The sequence below is a fragment of the Phodopus roborovskii genome, unplaced genomic scaffold (assembly GCF_943737965.1).
Source record: "Phodopus roborovskii unplaced genomic scaffold, PHOROB, whole genome shotgun sequence".
Lineage (NCBI taxonomy): Eukaryota > Metazoa > Chordata > Mammalia > Rodentia > Cricetidae > Phodopus > Phodopus roborovskii.
The window spans coordinates 5,894,677-5,917,997 of NW_026126443.1; the positions used below are offsets into that span (position 1 = coordinate 5,894,677).

At 37.5% G+C, this 23,321-nt stretch overlaps 1 protein-coding gene across 3 annotated transcripts in view; it reads left to right on the top strand.

Moving 5' to 3' along the window:
- Fsd1l (fibronectin type III and SPRY domain containing 1 like) overlaps positions 1-23,321 on the top strand; it is a 58,694-nt gene that overhangs the window by 9,177 nt on the left and 26,196 nt on the right. For all 3 annotated transcript variants that reach the window (XM_051187811.1, XM_051187812.1, XM_051187813.1), the window contains exons 2-6: positions 5,229-5,324; positions 6,140-6,271; positions 8,406-8,507; positions 14,619-14,641; positions 18,413-18,534. In XM_051187811.1, coding sequence (XP_051043768.1) covers positions 5,229-5,324; positions 6,140-6,271; positions 8,406-8,507; positions 14,619-14,641; positions 18,413-18,534 — 475 coding nt within the window. The remainder of the gene's footprint in view (positions 1-5,228; positions 5,325-6,139; positions 6,272-8,405; positions 8,508-14,618; positions 14,642-18,412; positions 18,535-23,321) is intronic.

Consider the following 23,321-nt stretch of genomic DNA (forward strand, 5'->3'; position numbering starts at 1 on the left):
TATACATCAGGGGAGGGAATAATGATAGGTAAAACGTTTGAATTTGTGGCTTGAAGTGTCCTAATGGAACTTGAACACTAGAATGGCCGCAGGGTCAGTGAGAGGAGATGATGACATGTTGACTTTTGAGACATGCAAGTGAAATTTCAAGTGGGAAGCATTCTGAAATGACCTGTGTCAGGGGAAAGGCTTGTGCCTGGAAGCTCTGGTTCTCCTGCTGCTCGTTCTGCGCAGTCCCTCTCACATCTGTGGCAGCCACAGGCTTTGCACGTCTGCCTCACTTTGTCAGTTAGTTTGTGTTCCTGTTATCAAAACAAAACAAAAAACTATTGCTGAAATTTGATGTTCTGGAGAGAGCAACTGGGGTAGTTGAATACAGAACATATTTATATCTGTCCCGGCATGTTGTCTCTTAAGTTTAGAAACTCCCTAAAAACAAACAATTGGAAGCACTGCTGATTCGGCTCTCTCCTAGCCTGGGTTCCAGAGTAGTCAGTCACATACTATCCCTGTGTACTCCTCCTCCCTGGGCCCTGTCACCTAGAGAAAACTGTTGTCTGTCTGATACAGACACCAAGGTTACACTTCCAGAGTCAGCTCACATGATATCTTTTAGGGATTTTAAAGTATACTTTGGAGATGGTTGTAGTTTATCTTAAATGTTTTGACTTTCTGTCCTACTGTACTCCGGATTCTTCTGTGTTCTGTTGCATCCCTGTGGACTCAGAAAGTCCTATTCTTGGAGCAGAATGGTGCCCTTCATAATTTAATTCTCAATACTTCCTGTGGAGCTTGAACTCATTTATTAAACTGAGTATAAACTGTTGGCCAGAGTCCTTAGCAGTCACTCAGCTTCTCCATGATGACAGATTAAAGGGCGGGTGGAATCAGAGACTCTGGGCCCTTTTCCTCAGCAGTTTGTCCTTGGGGAACTTTCTTGATATTAAATGTAGAAGCAGTACTCCATCTGCATTGGCTGTCAATGTCACATTGGTTCCTTTGGGTTTATGTTATTGATCTAGGTGTTTGCTGCAGTTTATATTGTGCCCGATAACTGTATTAGATTCCTTTCCTGTTGCTGAGATAATAATGCCTTGACAAAAGCAACTTAAGAAGGGCGTATTGAACCCACAATCCTAGGCCTTACAGTCTGTTGGTGTGGGGAGTCAAGGTGACAGGAACTGGAAGCAGCTGTCACATGACATAATCAGGAGCAGAGAGTAGTGAATTGGTGCATCATTTATTCAATTTCTTTACTCCTAACCCTGACCAGGGAATGATACCTCCCACACTGGGTGGGTCCTCACATCAATTAATATAATCAGTATAATCCTCCACAGACCAGTCTAATCTAAGACCTTCATCAGACCCCTTTCCCGGTGAGTCTAGATTGTATCAATTTGACAATTAAAATGAACCCACACAGGACTGGAGAAATGTCTTGGTGGTTAAGAGCACTCAGTGCTCTTGCAGAGGACTAAAATTTGGTCTCTAGCATCCACATGGTGGCTTACAGCTGTAACTCCAGTTCTAAGGGATCCAACAACCTCTTCTGGCCTCCATAGGCAAGTGGGTCCAGAGGGTCAGGCAAAACACTCAAATACATACAAAACAAAAAATCCATCTTCAAAAACACACCAAACCTGTCACAGTGGTTTTGAAAATAAACATGATCTTACATTCAAAGGCTCTAATGCCCTATAGAGTCGGCTTGTCTGGTCTCTGTGCAAAGCTCTTGCCACCTAGTCTGACATCACCAGTAAGCTAAAGCCGCTCCTCTCCTTCCCGCTGAGCTGGTGTGTTCAGGTTAAATTGAAATGTGAGTCTGAGAGGTTCTGCCTTCAAAGGATAAGACTGTTTTCCAGAAATAGTTTACCTTTAAGGACCATTTTCCCAAACTGTTTCCTGGTAAAAGTAATTTTAGGTAGTTCCTGCCATTTGGCACCATAATGGTAGACCATCTTTTCCAAAAGGCTGCTGTAGCCCTTCCCAGACCAATACAGTTTGAAAAGGGCCTTTGATTCTTATTCTAATAATAGCAAGAATTTCAAATGAATTGAATGGAAATGGTAAAAAAATAAGATTAATTTTAATCTAAAGATTCTATTTTTGGAGGTATTGAACAGTAGAATACAAAATAGACATTATCCGGGTGGGACTTTGAGTTTGATAATTCACATGGCAGCTGTCCCTGGGCGTAGTCTTATTTTTGGACAGTTTCTATTTTACTCTGTGATCTCCTAAAATTCCTCTCTAATGAAAAACATTGGTGAGTAGTGTGCGTTTTACTGGCAAAGTCTCTTAATTTTTCCCCCCTTGGTTGTGGTGGCTTCTAAGATTCTTCAAGAGGAACACTGCATCCACACCATTTCTTTTGAGAGCTAATAACTTTTTAATGCTTTCCTTCTTCTAGTGGTAATACACAAATAAAAACTTAGAAATTAGAGAAACTCTGAAACTGCAGGAAAGGAAGTTGGTTTGATCATTTCAACTTATATCCACACAGGTACTTGGAGTTCAAGAAGCTGGCATGATATAAGCATAAGGAATGTCTTCTTTATCTAAGAAACATGTTGAGGGAATATTTAGACTGTTTATTTTAAATTACAAATTAATAGTTGAACTCTTTCTACTCTGAGGAAATTGTGGCCTGCCTGTATAGCATAGATTTGTAAAGTTGTTTTACCTCACATCTGGGCTCATGAGACTAATTGAATTGAGATATGCTAGAAGCTGAAGCTGAAAATGCACATTGGAGTTTAAAGAAGTAGATACTCTTTAAATTTTAAAAATTAGATTTATTTACTTTGTATTGTGTGAGTATTTTGCCTGCATATATTTATGTGCACCACATGCTTGCTTAGTTCCTGCTGAGTCAGAAGAAGGCATCAGATCCCTTAGAACTGGAGTTACAGGTGGTTGTGAACCACTGTGTGGGTGCTCAGAATCGAACTTTGAAAAGAGCAACAGGTTCACTTAACTGTTGAGCAACTCTCCAGCCCCTACTAATGCTCTCTTAAAACAGGATCCTCTGTTAAACCTCTAGCAGGGACTACAGGTGTGTGTTACCATGCCTGGCTATATACTGATTGAATATTTACTATAAGCTGAAAGATACAATTTTAGATAAATTAGGTTAAGTAAAATATCAAAATGAATTTCACCTGTTTCTCTTTTACTTTTCTGCTGTGGCTAACAATTGGCTCACACTATTTCTGTTGCACAGTGCTGGTCTAAGAATGAGAACACTGCAGCTGGTAACGGCTGCATTCTGACCTCTAACTCCAGTTTAGACAATTTTCAGCAGGAGGGTAACTCATAATGATGTAGAGGACTTATTATGAAGGCGAGATAAAAAATAGAGTATTTAGGTATATTTGACTGTATCGGTAAATAACAGGAGCTTAAAAAAAAAAAAAAAAAAGCAAACTTTTCATTGGAAAAAAGTCCATGGAGCTCATAGGTTATATAGCCAAGGCAATATACATCTGTTCCCAGACTTCTAGTTATAAAACTCTTCAAATTTGCTCCTAAGTTAAGTAAAAACGCGGAAGCATTTGAGTGGGAGTGCCCTTGCTCTCAGAGATTTGCTCCTTTTGTGTACCACTGTGTGCACTTTTACTTCCGTTTTTATTGAGCACATACAGATCATGATTATTGGAACATTGTTGTTGGGCTGCATCCTTTTGGCACCTGGTGCATCTTTTCCATGAACCAAGATAGCCTCTTGAAGACTCCTCTACCTCTGTTCTGGTGCAGTCTCAGCATCTTCAAGTAACCCTACAGTTTGCCACATGTGCTTGACAGTAAATAGTGCTTAAGTTCAATGTGAGTCTCCACTATGAAGTTCCAGAAATTGTCTGTGCCATTAAAAATATAACAGACCAAATATTAAAGAATATTTAATTAAATTCATCAGATGGCGTACCAAATGACACAAATGAGATGGGTTTAGAGAAAGTATTCTAACGTGGTTGAGAGCATGGGCTTTGGAATACAACTGAATCGACTATCTCTCTCCAGCTGCTAATTAAGTTTCCACATTCTTACCTTGTGTAAGGTGGATGAACTCAGGTTCCCCTTGCTGGAGTGCTAATGTACATTGGCTTAGAAGAGGGTATTTGAGCCCAAAGGTTTCAGTCCCTGGCTGTCTTTGGCCCTATTGCCTTTGGACCTGTGGAAAGGACAGAACATCATGGCATGATTCATGTGATGGAACAAAACTCACCTCATAGCTGCAGATCAAATGAGAGAGAAGAAGAGATTGCTCCCTCCCTTCAAGAGCACACCCCTGTGATCTACTAGCCTCTACTTAATGATTCCAGCACCTTCCAGCAATGCCACTCTGAGGAATAACTTTTAAGACAAGGGTCTCTAAGGAACATTGCAACACTAATAATCTATAGCACTTGCCCTTGTGAGGAGCCGGGGGAGGCAGCAGCAGTCCATTAACCAGAAAGAACCAGGTCATATTAATTGGCACCTCCTGTAAGCAGCCAGAGAATGGTGTATTACTTTTCTTGCTTTAAATACCTGGAGAGACAGACTCTGGCACATACATGGAAGTCTTGGGTCTCCTTTTTACATCTCTTTAGAAACACTGTGGCCCCTAACTGTGCCTGCCCCTTCTCAGAGTTCTGGCTGCATCCTGCCATTCAGATCTGTATACATAGTTCTGGGAAGAGCATGGACAGGTTTAACAGTTAACTCTTGGTGCCCATAGACCTTTGTGTAGCACAACTTCATTGTATTGTTTTAAAATACCGAAGGATGATAATGGATGGGAAAAAATGGTGTCAGTCAGTGAAGAAAGCAGAGAACCCTGAGAGTAAGCCCAAGGATGATAATGCCTCCTCATCACCAGGGATTGTGAGAGAAAAAAAAGAAATGAGATCTGCTGTAACTGTCCTTGGTTTTCTTTAAGGCTGCATGGATTCTCCTCTTATTTCATTTCCTAGGTACTTTATATATAGCCTTTTTTATCATTGTCCAACTAGATGTTGAAGAAAACCTTGATCCTTTACCGGCTTTACTAGTAGTTAAGCTTGTAGTTACTTACAGAAAAGCATCCCATGCTTCTGGGAAATATTATACAGGAAAATTACTCGTATTTGATTTTTACTGAGTTTTCCCTCCATTATTGCTAGTGGAGTTATTAAGCAATTAGAACTGTTGTGAGATTCAAGCTCATCTTGTATGAGAAGATAATTTATTGTTTTCAATCCTAGGAAGCTCTACAAAGAATCATTTCAACCCTGGCAAGTAAGAACGACGAGATTCAGAACTTTATCGATACACTAAATCACACTCTGAAAGGAGTGCAGGTATGAACATTTCTATCAAAAATTGTATAGCTGAATGATTGCTAGTAAAATCTGAAGTTTAAATAACAGTGCATCGACTTATGAGTATAACGTGATGCAGCTGGGGATGGGGTCTTCAAAGGACAGAAGAGTAGATCACTTCTGTGTCATGCCTGCATTCTGTGCAGGGAAAGCAATTGCTGAGGGGCAAAGACAGCTGACATCGTGTTTACAAGCAAGTATTCAAGTCTTGTTCTTTACTAATTCCAATTAAGAGCAAATGGTGCCTTTTCAAAGTAGTGGAAACAAACCATTTCTTTTACCCTACATAACGCTGAGGGGCATGCCAATGATAGGACTTGGTTGAAGAAGCAGACAAAAATACAACATAGATGTAGCAGCACAGGACTCAGGTGGGGGAGAGCAATGCTTAAGGAAACAGCCTGGGTTGGGGCAAACAGTCTTTTATTATGGCCTGAAGTCACATGCTAAAGTTTATTATTTTTCTGTTCGAGCAATAGTTCTCAAACTATGGAAGTTGGATGACAATTTCACATGGGCCACATGTCAGATATCATGCATATCAGATATTTACATTATGATTCGTAACAGTAGCAAAATTAAAGTTATGAAAAGCAGCAAAAATAATTTTATGGTTGGGGGTCATCACTACATAAGGAACTGTATTAAAGATCTCAGTATTAGAAAGCTTGAGATTCACTGCTGTAGAGTAAGGTAGTTTATGATAGGATTTTATTCTTCCCTTTGCTTATGCCTTTTTAATTTTTAAACGTTGGATAGTTCTTGAGTAAAATCTGTTTTGTTTTTTAAAACAGGAAAATTCTTCCAACATACTTTCAGAACTAGATGAAGAATTTGATAGTTTGTACTCTATATTAGATGACGTAAAAGAAAGCATGATCAGCAGCATCAAGCAGGAGCAAGCCCGTAAATCCCAGGAGTTACAGGTGAGGGTGTATACTGCTGATGCTGGGATTCTTGAAACCGAAACAAGCACCTGAGTGTAACCGTATCTTTGTCTTGCCAGAGTGGTTTTTAATGGCTTGGATCATAAACATCTTTAATATTTTCTAAAATTGTGATTAAAAATAGCAAGATTTACTGCCAGCCATGTTAAATATAGCGTTTCAGTTCATACTGTTTCAGCAGAATTCACGAACTTTTCCCTCTTATTACCAAGCTGAAATTCTTCACCCCTGAAATAACAGTCCTCACTTCCCCTCCATCATCTCCTCCTGGCAATTGAGCCATTTGCCCCATTATTTTGATTACTTAGATGTTTCATGAAAGTGGAATTGTACAACATCCTTTTGTGACTGTGCAATTTTAGCATAATGTTCCCAAGGTTTGTCCATGCTCTAGCAGTTGCCAAGATTTCCTTATGGCTGAGTAACTTTTCTTTATATACATCATCTTTGCCAGTTCTTCTGTCTATGGGCCCGGAGCAGTTTATACCTTTCACTTGTAAGCAGTGCTGCAACGAGTGTGAACGGGAAGATATATCTTTCATTCTTTTGGCTGTGTACCCAGAAGTCCGTGTGCTGATCATGTGGCAGCCACCCTTTAGTTCTCTGAGGTACCGCATATTCTGTTCCTCACTGCCTGCACTATTTGATATTCCCACCAGCTTGCAGTGATTCTAGCTGCTTCATTCTTATTAACATCTGTTTCCTGTTTTCTTGTTTTGTTTTCTTTTGGTGGCAGACATTATAAAAGGGTATGAATCATTTGTTTGTTTGCTTGGATTTTTGAGACAGGGTCTAAATATGTAGCTCTGGTTGTCCTGAAACTCACTTGTAGACCAGGCTGGCCTCAGACTCACAGAAATCCATCTACCTTTGCCTCCTGAGTACTGTTATTAAGGCATACACTGCTATGCCTGGCTATGAATCAGTATTTTGTTATGGTTTTAATTTCCATTTTTCTAGTGATTAGAGAGGGTAAACAGTTTTTATATACTAGCTAATGTCTATGTATTTTGCTTCAAGAATTTTTATTTTTCCTGTTTACTTGGTAACTTATTTGTTCTTTTAAAGTCAGACTTTCTTTATGCATTCTTGCTATATTTTTATTTTTTTAACTTTGTTTTCAGCGTGGCTGTACTGGATGATAACCCTTGTCGGATATGATTTGGAAATATTTTCTCATATTCAATATTTTGCCTTTTACTCTTGGTTCTTTTCATTGTTCTATAAGTATAAATTACAGTTCAAAATAGTTTTTTTTATTATTTTTTTATTTAATTTTATATAACAAAGTCCAATTAAATGAAAACAAACATTTATACACAATATTTGGGAATTTGGGCGTCGTTCTTTCCAAACTACTTCCTGCTGGTAAGGGGCACTGTCTAGGGGGAATTGAAGAAGATTCAGATATCCTGGCTGTAGTCTGTAGGGCTGTTTTGTCCAGCTGTTTTGAATGTAGGATTAGCTTGTACTCTGTTTCAGGTGGTCTGGCATGATCAAAATAGTTTTTAATACTCGAATCATACATAAGTGGGCCCAGACTTGCTAACTTAAATAGTTAAACATTATCAAGAAATTCAGTATTCATTACAAAGGTTGCTTTCCGCAGGTAGATTATTCTGATTTTTTTATATTATACACAGTTTTTGACTACTAAGAAACTTTAAATTAATTGCATCTTACTTATAATTGCTTTATCTGTCTTTTTGTTTTAAATTATGTACTCAATATTTTTATCTGCACGTAGCAAAGTTTTCAAAAATACTCATTTCTGAGAGTATGGGCGATGTGTGCCTGTAGGTCCAATGACAACTTTTTCAAGTCAGTTTTTACCTTCCACTGTGGGACAAGCTCATATTGTCATACTTGGACCACAAATGCTTCTATTCACTAAGCCATCTTGCCAGTCCTAGTTTGTGATAAATTATAGGAAAAGAAGCAATTTTGTCATATATATAACTGATGGTAATTATCCTTCTTCAGTTGCTCTGTGATGTAAGTATATTTATTCAATTATTGCCATTAAAATCTCCTTAAATGTATTATAGCATGTATTTGAGCTTGGCAGTAGAAAAGTTCATTTTAATGATTTGGGTATTGTGTTTTCCCCTAGAGTCAGCTTAGCCAATGTAATAATGCCCTGGAAAACTCCGAAGAACTTCTAGAATTTGCAACCAGGTCATTAGATATAAAGGAACCTGAAGAATTCTCAAAGGTAAACAAAACAAAAAGAAAATAAACAGAAATAAAAAGCCCTATCATAGTATACTGAAGGAGTATTTAAAGAAGACTTTTGTTGTTTCTGATACTGAAAAGGTCTTGGGGATTTTGCTAAATAAAGTACAAGGTATTCACTTATTTCAAAGTATTTTTTTAAGAGTATGTGTCTTTAGGATCAGAAATTGATTATCTTAGTTCTCTCTCTCTCTCTCTCTCTCTCTCTCTCTCTCTCTCTCTGTGTGTGTGTGTGTGTGTGTCTGTCTGTCTGTCTCTCTCTCCAATTTAAATGAGCCATGTTTTCTCAGTCATATCCCCAGTACCCATTTGTTGTAAAGGTTCTTTAGTACTTGAGCCCAGTCATAATCCTCTAAGGCCTACTTCAAGCTGCTTAGCTACTGAAAGAATGATATGGGATAAATTTGAAGTACAATTAGTAGACAAGTGGTAAATTGTTATAAAGCTGGGAAAACCAATTCTTTCAGTCACACTGTTTTTAAATATCCCATATTAAAGTCTTTATGTTGGGCTAATATAATTGGAAACAACAATAAAATAGCCTTGGCTAAAACCCACCAATGATTCTTCTCATACTTCTTTATCTTCAAGTTCTGCTATTTAAATTGTCGTGTTCCTGTTCCTAAAATGAGATCTGGATCTGAAGGGCCTCCATTTACCAGCATTATATGATCTCAAAGTGAACAAGTAAAAATGATACAAACATGATAGGATTTTAGAACATGTTTCACACTATTTTTTTAATATTAAAAGTTTGGTTGATAGTAAATATGTGCAAAAAGTTCAGATGAGGTCTGGATTACTAGGTAAATAGCCAGGACTCCACAGACTCTGGTTTCTCCTGTCACTAGTACCTCACTTGCAGAACAGTGCTTGGATCCTTTGTCAAAAAATTAACATTCCTATTTTCATCTTGAATTCAATCTTGAACTCTTCCAATGAAAAGAACTGACCAGAACAATTTCCAAGTCAATATATAATTATCCACCTCCTTCCAACCATTTGTCAGATTAAAAAGGAAAGAATGGTTTCCTGCCCATGAGTACCTACTGTGGAATGACAGCTACAAGGCACTATGAAAGGGGAACAATGTCTTCTGCATTTGATCACAGATGATGAAAGAAAATGGGCTTATTCCCTTTTCTCACTCGCCATAACTCACTCCTGGTATACTCTCAAGGCGTGTCAGTCTCTTGAGCATTGAGAAGAGCAGACAGATGGAGCTCAGTCATACTCTGCAGGGAGGGTTGAGAGGGTTCTTTAAGCTGGTCAGCAATGCTGAGAGCAGAGAAGAACCTTTAATTCTTTAATTGAAGTGTGCTTTAGCTTTGCAATATTTCCTAAATATCGGTAGAATAGAACCTTACCTTTTATTTGTGAGTTTTTGGTATCTTACAGAAATGTAGACTACTGTACAGATGTGCTGGCTATAAAGAAGGTGTGAGCAGTACTGTACATATGTTAGTTTCGGGCTGTTTACTTTTAAGTGAGCATGTATGCATTTGTTCGTTTGTTTGCAGTGTATTAGTGTTTTGCTTGCATGTATGTATGTACCCTCAGAGGCTAGAAGTGGGGAATCAGATCTCTGGACTGGAGTTACAGGGGGTTGTAAAACACGCTGTAGATTCTGGGGACTGAACTTAGGTCCCCTGCAAAAGCAGTAAGTGTTCTTTACCGCTAAGCCATGCCATCTCTTCCAGCCCTGGTCATATGTTTTGAAAAATAGCACATTTATGAGAAAATTATATATATATTATACATACATACATACATACATTCTCACAAGTTAAATACACACACATCCAAATCCTTTAGTGTATAGAATCAATAGGTATGCAACCTTTTCCAAAAGTCTTAAAAAGAAAAAAAGAAAAGACAAGTTTTCCCTTCATAGACCTGGCTGACCTGGGACTTGATATGTAGACCAGGATGGCTTAGAGCTAAAGTTCACAGAGATTCACTTGCTTCTGCCTCCTTACATGGTAAAGTTAGCATTTTTGCTTAAAGGAAAAAGAACATTTTGAGATATATCTCTGTCTCTCTCTCTCTCCTTTTTTCTTTATTTTTCTTTATATGAAAAGAAAAAAAAACAATGTTAGGAAGAAATACACTTTCCTATATTTGGCAAAGTCAGTAGGTTCCTGAGATTCAAACATTAGGATCTTTTTCACACTCTGGAGTCTGCACCTGTGACCTATGATGTCACATGCCACAAATGAATATTTTTAATAACCTTTTGGAGTTACATAAAAAAAAGAAACTTCAGATTCATGAACATTTGAAGAAGAAAAAATAAAGGTTCATCTGAAGACTGAGCAACCTTACTGGAAAATACAAATGGGAAAGACTCTGAAGACATGTGCAAAGAGGGGCAGCAACAGAAAGCATGGAAAACCTCTGCGGTGAGTGGTGCTGCCTCTCTGCTGGACATAGGGACCCGTGGAAGCAAACACACTTTTCATCAGGAGAAAAGGATGAAGAGAGAAGGTGAGACAAGGACGTCCATGTGCTCACAGCCCATGCTCAGGGACATGCAGGATTAAAAGTTATTTGAACTGGGAAGAGAAAAGGAAGGTGTGGAAAAGGAAAAGGAAGGGCTTCCATGAAGGCCACATCAGCACCCAAGCTGAGAGCCACCCTTTATTTGCTAGTGTGCTGTGAAAAGCATCACTTCTCCCCACCACAGATAACTCTGGTGTAGTTAGCAATGGTACTGCCATTAAAGTGGGTGTGATGTGGGCCTTGTGCCACAGGAAGCAAAGTTATTTGGGGAAATAATATCCCAGGTTACTTAAAAGTCCTGAAAATGAAACATGTATAAATGTAATCTTAGTGGTTTGACAGTGGTTTCATACAACCACAGACCAGACAGGAAATCCACCATTACTGTGATGTTTTTGAATGCTGCCACACAGCCTGACATTGATCCCAGACAGCAAAACATCTGTTCTGTAAATTGTTAGGAAGATGGCCTAGTCTTGCTGCTGCTTATTTGTTTGCTTGTTTTGAGACAGGGTTCATGTGTATCTCAAGCAGACCCTGAACTCCTGTTCTGGCTCCACCCCCTGAGTTCTGGGATTGAGGCACACACCACCATGCTCAAGTTTATATTGCTAGAGGTCAGACTTAGGACAGTACGCATGTTAGGCAAGCACTACTCAACTGAGCAATATCCATAGTCCCCAGGTATTTAAAGTGTAGAAACAAAGTATTCAAAATGCCTGAAAAATTCACAGAAGACATTAGTTTCTTTATCTTTTCATTGTAGATTAAGAACAAGGTTCAGCAAAGATCTGTTTTTGATTGTTTGAACTTAGTTGGTAATTATGAACAATTATTTGTTCTAAGTCCTTTACTCCTTTGCAGTTCTACTTTAGTAACTTTGGCCTAGGATGACAGGTTCCTAAAACTGATAAAGGATTGCAATTATTAATTTAAAAAGCAGAGACTAGGTGTGTTAGCTCAGGGTTGTGATCCCAGTCTTTGAGAAGTTGAGGCAGGAGGATTGTTGTTAGCTTGAGGCCAGACTGGGCTACAGTATGAAACTGTGTCTCAGAAAACAAAACAAAGGTAAATGATAGAGAGGAGAGAACTGTATGACTTCAGAGAAAGCCAAGCTCTCTCACCCAGGTGCACCTCTGATTGGTGAGTGGAACGAGTAAATTGTAGCAGCAGTGTGCTGGGAAATTGTAGTCTTAGTGGTTCAGAGATAGAGTTATAAAATCATCACTCTTGAAAGTAAAACATAGGAGCTGGAAGGTGATGGCTGGGTCCTGCCTTTAATCCCAGCACTCACACTCGGGAGACAGAGGAAGGCAGGTCTCTGTGAGTTCCAGAGCAGCCTGGTCTACAGAGGGAATTCCAGGTCAGGCAGGGCTACACAAAGAAATCCTGTCTCCAAAAACAAAACAAAAAACAAAAAAAGGAAAAGAACAAAAGAAAAGAAAAAAAGGAATTAAAACAGAGGAATGAAAGTATATGGGGGAAAAACTTTAAATGGCTTTCTTTGGGAGAACAATTCCCAGAAAAAATAATTTGTTCTTTATTTAAAGATATTTCTTGAAATTGGGCCATTTTAGATAAACAGCTCTAGAATTTGAGACTTTTTTCCTTATTGTAGAGGTGACTTCTCATCTTCTGTGCTTACAGATGCATTTAAAATAAATTGTGAACCTGAATTGGAACCACAGAATTTTCATTGTGTGTCATATGTAAAAACACTGGACAACAGTTTCTCCTAGGTTATATGGTTTCTCGTTTGTTCCTTCTCTGTTGCTCCCACCCCCACAAACAGCATGGTATGTGAAATGATGCCATAGAGGCTTTGTGTGCATATGTATGTACATGTGTACAAAAATGGCCCATACTAGATACAAATCAGAATCAATGATAGTCTACTCTCAATGGGTCATGTGGGGAAACTGGGAAACAATATTCTTCCAACCAAGTTCAAAATCCATCAGGAAATGAATAAAACAGGAAAACCGAGAAGAACCAAGTACTGCTCTAATATTAGTGAGTATTGTTAACATCAATAGGCTAACTACCTAAGTCCAGAATTGACTTACCTACCAAAGAGTGCTCAGTAGAGACTTCCTCAGGTCACTGGGGGTGGGAAGGGCTCTTTTAGTTACTCTGACAGAACAGAGCAAGAAGAACACAACACATATTCTCTGTGGACAAGAAAAGTAAGAGGTACAAGCGAGTGCATTTAAACTCATCATCTGCTGTCAGTGTTAGATGAAGAAGGGTAAGGACAGTGACACTTCCTCTGTATGTAAAGAAGTGTTGCATGCAGAGGGGAGTCTCTTTTTCTCTCCTGTTACACCTGTATGAAAACCATTAATTCCAGCTGCCATGACAGTAATTTTTAAAACCAATATAATAGTTGACTAACTTACAAAAGAGACTGTGCCAAACTAGGCTCCTGACTTAAGGATATTGGAGATCTACCACATTGGGTTCGCTGAAGTATGTGGATCTTGGAAAGGATTTTTTTGTTTTTAAAAACATTAAAAACCCCAATTCCCTAGTAGAGAAATAAAATGATTAATATACAAGGCCATAGAGTTGATTACTGGTAATGCTGGAGCTGTAGTATGTTGTGATGTATATTAAACCTCAGTTCTTTTGTTTGGAATGGTACTCAGGCCAAAATAGTTGAGGCCGGGTATAAAAATGGCCTATCACAAGTAGAAACAATGTTAGGACTGAAGGATAAGAGAAACAGAAGCAGCACTTTATACTTCTAATTTACATCCAACTGTACTCAATTATTAAGTATTACTGTGTACCAGGCTGTATGCTAACAAAACAGCCATCTTTGTCAGCTATAATTGTTAACTATGCTTGTTAGCATAGAAGAAAATCTTTTGTTGGATATGTTGTGTTTCCTTCATATATAAAGAGGCAATGGTTTTTGTGTGACTTCATTGTTGTTCTCTGACTGTACAGAACTGGATAGTGACTAGGAACCCTTCCTAAACTTGTATTTTCATTTTCTAAAAACAAAAACACAGGATACATACAGTAGTTGTAAGTTGCTAGCTTCTGTAAGCCTCTCTGAAGGAACGACCCACTTGTAAGAGATATTTCTCTCATCTCTACTTGTCTGAATCTCTGCTATTAGAACTCATCTCTTGGGTGCAAAGGCTAAAACTATAGTCTAGTTTTGTATGCCAGCAGAGAAGTTTTCATATACACAAAAACTATCAGAATGTGTAGGAATGGGTATCTATGAAAGAAATTGTTTCAGTTGAAGAATATCAAACCAAACACAAGTAAAGGTGTATTTTGATAATCTTATGTTAAAAAAAACCACAATTATAGTTCCATGAAATTAGTTGAAATGTTAAATTTTCCTCCTTTCATGGTGGTTGGGGTGGGGTGGGTCTCAATTCTACTGTGATCCTAACATCACTTTATTAAGCTTACATGAACTATATAGATTTCCTGTCATTTATTTTTTTGATGAATTATGAACTAATCTGTCACAGGGTTTATATGCTAACTTTTCTTGCATGTCACTGCCATTGAACTTGCATGAAAAGCACTAACTACCTTCTTTCTCTTCTCCCTGATTGGCTCCAAGGCTGCCAGACAGATCAAGGATAGGTATGGTATAAAACCTACATTTTGTTTTTATTAAAGTGTCAATATTAAAGTCAGAAATGAAATTCTGAAACCATTTTTCTTAGAATACTGTTGATGAAATAACTATATATAATAATTAAGTACAAAGTAAAGAAAATGTGCTCTGTATATCATAGAATAGTCCATATACTTTTTAAGGTCACATTTTAAGTTGTGAAAATTACTTATTTCTAAGAGAATTTCATTTCTGATTTAATAATATAGTTAGCTTTAGTTTTAGAATAGTTTTTAATTAGTATAGTGTTGAAGATTGATCTATTTTAAATAACTTAAAGTACATCTTGCTGGGATGCAGTTTTTGCTGCTGTTCTTAAATGTAAGTAGATCTTGTTTTCAGAGAAGCCCAGTGCTACTAAGCATCTGCAGGAGCTGAGGCTTTTTACTGCTGTCCTGGTTAACACCTCTGTGTTCTCTCTGTCCTGTTCTGGTGCCACCACTTTCTACTTCTAATGCCACCACTGTCTTGTTTTTATAATGTAGGAAAAAAACTCAGGAAAGCTGTTAAGTACCTTGGCTTAGAAGGTGTCTCTCGTTGGTAGTGCTGGGAATATACAGAACATTTAGCACTTACTGGAACAATTTGTGAGTGTTCAAGAAGCTGAGGTAACATTGGGAGTGTCACTGAACAGTCTGCCTAGTCACTGAGCATTGTATGTAGTTTGTAACTTAAGGGTTTTATCTCATGATCATGAGAGTCTCTGAGAGGCACAACTCTTCAGTCTCTTCAAGTCTAGATCAGTTCATTCTTCATCAGGTAATTCACAGAAATACTCTGTATTGTGTGAGAACCAGCGTCCATTGTTCATTTGGAGAAATTCTTTACTGTGTTTCTTTTGTGGTTATTGGATGATGTGGGAGAGGGGACAAGATAATGTCAAAACATTCTTAACATGAATACTAATGTCCACTTCTGTAGATGCTATATTATGAAGTGACTAATGATGTGGTCATTATTCTAAGTGCTGGATATAGGGACATCACTAGGGTTTGTTGTTCTAAGAGATGATTCTCACTGTTTTCTAGGCTGGCCTTGAACTCTGGGTTCAAGCATGCTTCCTGCCTCAGGTCTCAAGTAATCGGGACTGTAGGTCCACACTGTGTGCTCAGGGAGTGCTATGTGAAGAATGGGTGAGAGCAAAGCCCATGATAAGGTAGATTCGTCTACTGAGATTAACCTGAAACAAGCCTATTACACCCAGGCTAGATTATTACTCCTTACTGACCATTATTCCATTACATCTCACTATGGTTCCTGATTTTTCTGGTTTAGAAATCAATTCCTAACAAGGTTTTGGGTTGTGCCAAGAATCTTGAGAAACTTTGTCAAATCTCCTTTATTTCAGGGTTCTGTTTCTGTGCTTCCTCAGCTCTCATCTTCACTCCTGATGACCTCTGTTCAGGTTTGTTTGTCAGAATTTAATGTCAATGCCAGCTATTATGTCTTCTCTCCTCACTGAACCCTCTGTCCCATCTTTGCCTTTCTCAGTCAGCCTCTCAATGTGATCACATCAGTATCCGGACATCACAGGAATCGGAGTCCTTGTTTCTTCTGTTTTGTTTAAAGCCTACACTGTTTTCTTTGTTTGGCTATCCATGGAGCATTTGCCCCATGTCTGGAGAGTATTTCTAGGTCTTGGCCCATTTTTAAAAATTGATTAAGTGTGCTCATTTGTTTTGTGATTATTTTCTTGTGACAGTAATAACACCAGGAAGAAAGAATCTTTTACTTCAGTTGCTCCTATCAAAAATAATCTAAGAAAGTTAAAGTGAATTAAAACATACCAAACAGCAAGGTTTGAGAATGTCTTACCAATTTTAGACTTTTATTTTAGACCTTAAGGCTAACTTGTCTAAATATGTTCAGTTTAAAAATAATTTTTTATTATTGTTGTACCTCTGAATTGATTCACATAAGTTTTTTAAGTTTTTTTTGTTTGTTTGTTTGTTTTTCTGAGACAAGGTTGTTCAGTGTAGCCTTGGCTATGCTGGAACTCACTATGTAGACCAGGCTGGCCTTGAACTCACAGAGATCCACCTGTTTCTACCTCCCAAGTGCTGGGGTTAAAGGTGTGTGTCACCACTGTCTGACAATTCATGTAAGTGTTTAAGATTTCATTTATCTAGACTTTTTTTTTTCTTTTTTCTATTGCAAGTGACATTTCTACTGCATTTGGGGGGCATTCTTTTTCTTTGTGTGCATTGTTGATTATGTCAAGGTTTTGTAGATTTTGTAGATTTCAGCATTTCTTATTAAGCAATTTATTCATTGGGTTTAGAAGAATGCAGCCAAGTTTAAACCCATTCACTGATTGAGCATCTATGAGCCATCTCATCTCAGCGTCATGCTCTAGGACTCTTCAGTGCCATTCAGGGCTGTACACAGCAGCACGGATACAGCTGAGCACTCATCTTGACTTACAGTGAAATCAAAATATTCTTTGAAGGTCAGCAGCTTAGTGCTGGGCGTGTGCAGGATCAGTGTGCACTTGGTGTCTGAAGCATTCAGACAGTGGGAGTTGCCTTCCTCATGAACTGAATTACAATATTGCACTTTTTTATTGATGAACTAAATAACTGCTGCATTTTCATTGTTATATTACAGTGATGACTTTGTTTTTTAATGAAGTAAAATAACTGAATTTAGCAACAGCTTGACATCATCAAGTTTGTCATCTTTCATCCAGTTGGTTTCTTGGTGGCAGATCCAATTGACTAGGCCTGGTCTTCCCTTTGTTCTTGTAGCTCTGTTTATATCCTCTTTCAAACTGTGTACTAGGAAGAGACTATTAGTGAATAGAACTTCTGTATGTTTTTTTTTTTTTTCTCCAAGGATATTATAGGACTGATTGTGCTATTTGTGAAGTTTACTTTAACATGAAAATAATGAAATTTATGATTGAGTCCCAAGTTAATTGAATAAGGGTTTCTTTTCTTTTTGTGCATGGAAAAAAGAATTCACTCATTTGGATAGCTGAAGAGAAGCAGATACAAACAGGAATAATCAAATGGCTTTCCTTTTCCACATCAGCATATGAGTTGCTTTAAAATTTCAGTTTTACCTAAGAAGTTTCCCCTATACTTTTATATTGCAAGATCTGATTTGGCTTGATTCTTATTTTGTACTTCGCTTCACATTTATCTGAGTGTTTATTGAACACTTCTTATTCAATGACCTATGGGTCCACTAGGCAGCTTCTTTCCATGTAGTGTCTTTCCATGTAGTTGATGTAGAGTGATGAGAATGATGTCTTGGTGGTATGGAACTCACTGTTAATGATCTTGGTTTTCTCCTTTGACATTCATGGTCTGTCATTAGCAGGTATTGCAGTATATAATGCCAGGTCCTTCCGCCTGTACTGTTGTAAGAGCACATGGTGCAGCAGTAGCTGGGAGAGTGTTTGTAATAGGCTCATTGTTTGGTGAAAATGAATGAGGCTAGCATTAGGAAGTCGGTGAGACTGTATATAGAGGTTCAGGTAATGAGATCTTGTAAGCAGTTCTTATATTAGACATTGTTTATTGTGATAGTCATCTATCTGTGAAAATTTTAAAAACTGGCTGTAATCTGCTCTTGATTCAGTTTTCAAGACAAAGCAAATTTCTTTTGGACTGCCTTTGATACAGTTTCTACAGTCACTAAGTGAGATAATTTTTGTCTTAATTTTATAAATTATGTAAAATTTGTTACTTTGCATTCGTTTATTTTAAAAAGTTTATCTGTGTTTATCATAGAGTCACAATGGCTTCAGCCTTTCGCCTGTCTTTGAAACCAAAAGTCAGTGATAACATGACACATTTAATGGTGGATTTCTCTCAGGAAAGACAGATGCTGCAAACTTTGAAGTTTTTACCAGGTAAATACATTATTATATGGGAACTTTAAAATAAAAAAATTACAAGATTTTTCTGTGGTGAAATATTTTTGTTAGTATTGTTTTAATTCTATTGTATTTTTAATGCTAAGTAGTATTTCCATCGCTGTATAATACTGTTAGTTGCTATGTAAAATTGTTAGGAAAATGGTGACTTGGAGAGTTTTTTAAAATATATTTCATTATGTTGTTGTTGTTATTATTGTTTTAACTTTCATTCTTGTCTCATACATTACATCCTGACCACACTTTCCCCTCCCTCCACTCCCACTCCTTCCAGTCTCTCCCCACACTTTTCCTCTCCCCCAGATCAACTCCTCCTGTTTCCCTTTAAAAAATAAATTAAAAAAAACAAAAAAAAGACCTTCCAGGGATCTCCACTGAACATGGCCTAACAAAATACAATAAAACTGAGCACAAATCTTCACATCATACCTGAACATTGTGACATTGTGGATAGGAAACACCAATTGTACGAAACCATTCCTTCTCTGAATACATGTTAGAAGGGCTAGGTTAATAATCGTAATGCTATAAGAGAACTTGGTGAGAGTAAGATAGGTGAAGAACTAACTTGCAGAAATGACAAGCTGTGGAGGAACGTGCAGAAGGGAAGGTGGAAGAAAGGGTGGGGTTGCGTGGAAGAAAGAGCACTGGTCACGGGCGGCTACCTGGATGTTGGCTTTTCAGGATTACGGATGCTCCCTGACGACACTGACAGGTCTTGTAGTTTTCCACATTATAATGGTGCAAACTGATAAACATTCAGCAGAGACCATATTGAGTTTGGGTCTTTTCCTTGGTTGGCGATATGCAGCAGGATATGCTTTCGCAATGGAGGGTAGCAGCAGGAAGCCACAGTTGCCAGTGAGCCTAGTAAAGAGCCACTTGTGTGCGGTGCAGCCTTCTTGTGTGGCTAAGCTGGGATCCACCACAGGCTAGGCTTCACATAAGATACTTTCAAGTTATGATTGCCCTAATGTTATGTAACGCCACTGCAAATCGAAGAACTTATGTACCATCCTTTCATTCACAGGGCTCACCTGGTGTGCAACTGATAGCAGAAGGCAAATAACATTTTTATGGTTTTAGAATACCAGACACTTTAAATGGTTTGATCAACTCAATCTGACACTTAGAATTTCCTTGGGAAAAGACTGGATTTAATTTAGTTTTGAAAATTTGATTTCTAGCATCAAAGTTCTGCTGATTACTAGTTAACTGAAATTTAAAGTTATGCTACTCAAAGGTTCAGTTGTGAACTTGCAATGTTGCTTGGTGCTAACATGCATAAGACAACATTGCCAAAGAAAGAAAAAAATCCAAATGTTCACAGGTAGGGAGTGGTATAGGGACTTAAATTTCAGGCTGGGAAACAGATCTCAGAATTTTTAAAGAACAATATTTTCTAAAAACACTTAAGAGAAAGAAAATTTAAAAAAAAATGGCATCACATTCCCGCTGTGTCTCTATATTTACCACCAGTATGAATTTAACCATTTTCATGTAACAATTTCATGTAACATGTAAAGCATTGATAAAATAATTGCCACCCCAGAGAAAAGAAAAGGAAATGGTAGTAACCTGTTGAGAAGAGCTATCCTATTCAATCTCACCACTAATCAGTTATTGGAGAGGAAAATGCCTGCCCAGGAAAAGGCAGAGCGGCATGGAGTGTGCTAACGAGCTGCTCGCCCTCACGGCACAGCAGTTTTCCTTGGGGGCTGCCATGCTATTGCTCTGCATCACAAACAGGAAGTGCCCAGACAAGTATAAACACTATCATGTAATTGACAGTATTTTGACATTTTGTTTTCCTAAAATGACTGTTTTTATTAAGCCCAATATTATTCCATTCCTTGTAAGAAATGGGCTTATACATACATGCTGTTAGATACTTCTGTCTTGGCACTTAACTATATGTGGGAGCTTCTTGTTGATCACTTCAGTTTCACTAATTCCCTTATAGTCTGAATTTTTACATTTTTATTTATGGTAGAGCATTGCATGTAGGTTAGAGGACAATTTGAAATAGTTGGCATATACCTTTGACACCTTAGCTTTTCTATGAAATCAGTTTATGGTCATTTTTATTGCCTAATGAAAATTTTATTTTTTATGCAATCAAAATTCAAGACACAAAGTTCTTCCCCGTTATCAATATTTCACAACAGAATGGTACCCATGCTATAAGTGATGGGCTACAATGATACGTCATTATCATCCAAGGTCTGTAGTTTACATTGACCTCTCATGCTGTATATAGCTTGCCTTTTCTGGAAGGTACAGAGTTGGAATCTTTTCACTGGTGGCGTTTACGAGATCAGCTTCCTTCACCTAGTAATGTTTCTTTTCATGGTTTGATGACGCATTATGTATTAGCACTGAATTAAAATCCATAGCCCCGTTGTACCATAGTTTATTTAATAGTTGCCTACTGAAGGAGGACTGGATTTCTTCTAAGTTTTGGCAGTAATGAATATAGCTATAAACATGCATCTGTACAGATGTAGGTTTTCAGCTCCTTTAGGCAGTTTCTGGATTGTGTGGTGAGATTGTACTTATTTTTTGCAGTAAACCTCCTGAGTGTCTTCTGAAGAGTCCATGATTTTGCATTCCCCTACCAGCAATGAATAGGTTTCTATTGGTCCATATTTTTGCCACCATTGGTATTGTGGTGTCATTTCATGACAGTTGTAATTTGTGTCACATGCAAAGTGGCGCAGCCCTTCATAAATAAAGGTCTTTGGCCTCTTTATTTTTTAATTGAGTGTTTGTGGTTTTGGATACAGGGTTTCACTATGTTGTTCTTTCTGTTAAGTTAAGATCCTCCAGCCTTGGCTTTCTTAGTATTAGAATTACAAGACTGAATTACCATACTAGGCGCTAGAGTGTTTAATTTAGCAAATCTAGCTTAACACATTTCTTTAATGACCTTTACTTTAATGCTGTATCCAAAAAAAAAAAAAAAACTGTCACCAAACTCAAGTCATCTAGTTGTTCTCCTGTGATGTCTTCTAGGAGTTTTATGCTTTCACTATTTTCCATTAGGTCTATGATCCATGTTGAGTTCTTTTATGTGAAAGAATATAAAGTCTGTGTCCTCCTCCTCCTTCTTTCTTCTTTCTTCTTCATGTCCAAACACTGAAACATTTATTGAAAATATTGTTGTTTGTCCATTTTATTGCCATTGTGAAAGATCAGTCAAATCTTTTTTTGGGTCTGTTCCATTAATCTGTCTGCTTTTTTATTATTATTATTCCATCAACATTGTACCCTGAATTCTGTGACTTTAAAGGTGTAAATCAGGAGGCTTTGTCCTCCAGTGCTGTCCTTCAGTATCATGTTGGCTCTTTCACACCATTTGCTTCTCCATGTAGAATTTGTTGAAATAAAATAACCTGATGGACTTTTCATTGGGGTGATAGTGAATGCTTAGACCAAGTAGGAAAGAAGACCCGATATCTTAGGAATGGATATATTGGTAATCATGTGGTGGGTTTTTGTTTGTTTGTTTGTTTTAGCCTGATGATAAAGGTGGGTTACATTTGTTGATTTTCAATGTTGAAAATTCTATGTTGCACATGGAATAAGTCCCATTTGGACAACACATATTCTTGTACATTGTTAGATTTGCTGTTAATATTTTGTTGAATATTTTGTTAATATTTTGCATTTGTTTATGAATAGAGATAGTAGTCTATAGTTTTCATATATTTTTATGTAGTTTATGTATTGTGGGTTGCTGGCCTCACAAAGTTAGGAAATATTCCACCAGCTTCTCTCTTTTCAAAAAGATGGTACAGAATTGATATAATTTTTTCCTTGTGGTAAGTAGAATTCACCAATGAACCCATCTAGGCATGACACTTTACTTTTGGAAGGTCACTAACTATTGGTTTGATTTCTTTTATAGATTATTTTTTTTCTTATGTGTTCTTTTTTTTTATACTTTTTTAAATTTAATTTATTATTTTACATGTCGATCCCAGTTCCCCCTCCCTCCCTCTCTCCCTCCCTTTTACCCTCTTTGCCCCCTCACATGCACCCTGACCACCCTCTCCTCCCATCCCCCACGCCAATTCCTATGTGTTCTTTTCTTGTGTGTAGTATTTATCATAGAATTGTAGAGTTTATCTGTTCATTTATATCATCAAAATTGTAAATTTAGAGTTTGTTCTTAGTATTTCTTTTTTGTTTGTTTTTTGAGACAGGGTTTCTCTGTGTAGCGCTGGCTGTCCTAGAACTCACTCTGTTGACCAGGCTGGCTTCAAAGTAGAAATTTGCCTGCCTCGGCCTCCTGAGTGCTGGGATTAAAGGCCTGTACCACCACCACTCCAGCCATAGTATTTCTTTATAGATGCTTTTCTTCTCCTGTTCTGATTTTCATCGTTTATTATTTCTTTTCCTAATTTTGGATTTCATTTGCTCTTTTTATATATTTGTTATCTAAAATGGGTACTTAGATTATTGATTTTTAGATTTTCTCATTTAGTACTATTATTCTTCTTTATAAGCACTGTCTTATGTCTTACAATTTTCCATAAGCTGTATTTTCATTTTTATTTTAAAATATTTAAAAAGTTTTTTTGAGATACTGTCTTTGACCCATGTGTTACTTAAAAGTGTGTTGTTTAATATCTCAAAGTATTAGTATTTTCCAATTAGTTATTTTTAGTTTTAATTGGATTGTGGATTAAAAGCAGATGTATGTTTTCTATACTTGTAAATTTATTAACTGTGTCATGTGGGTCAGAGTGTGGTCTGTC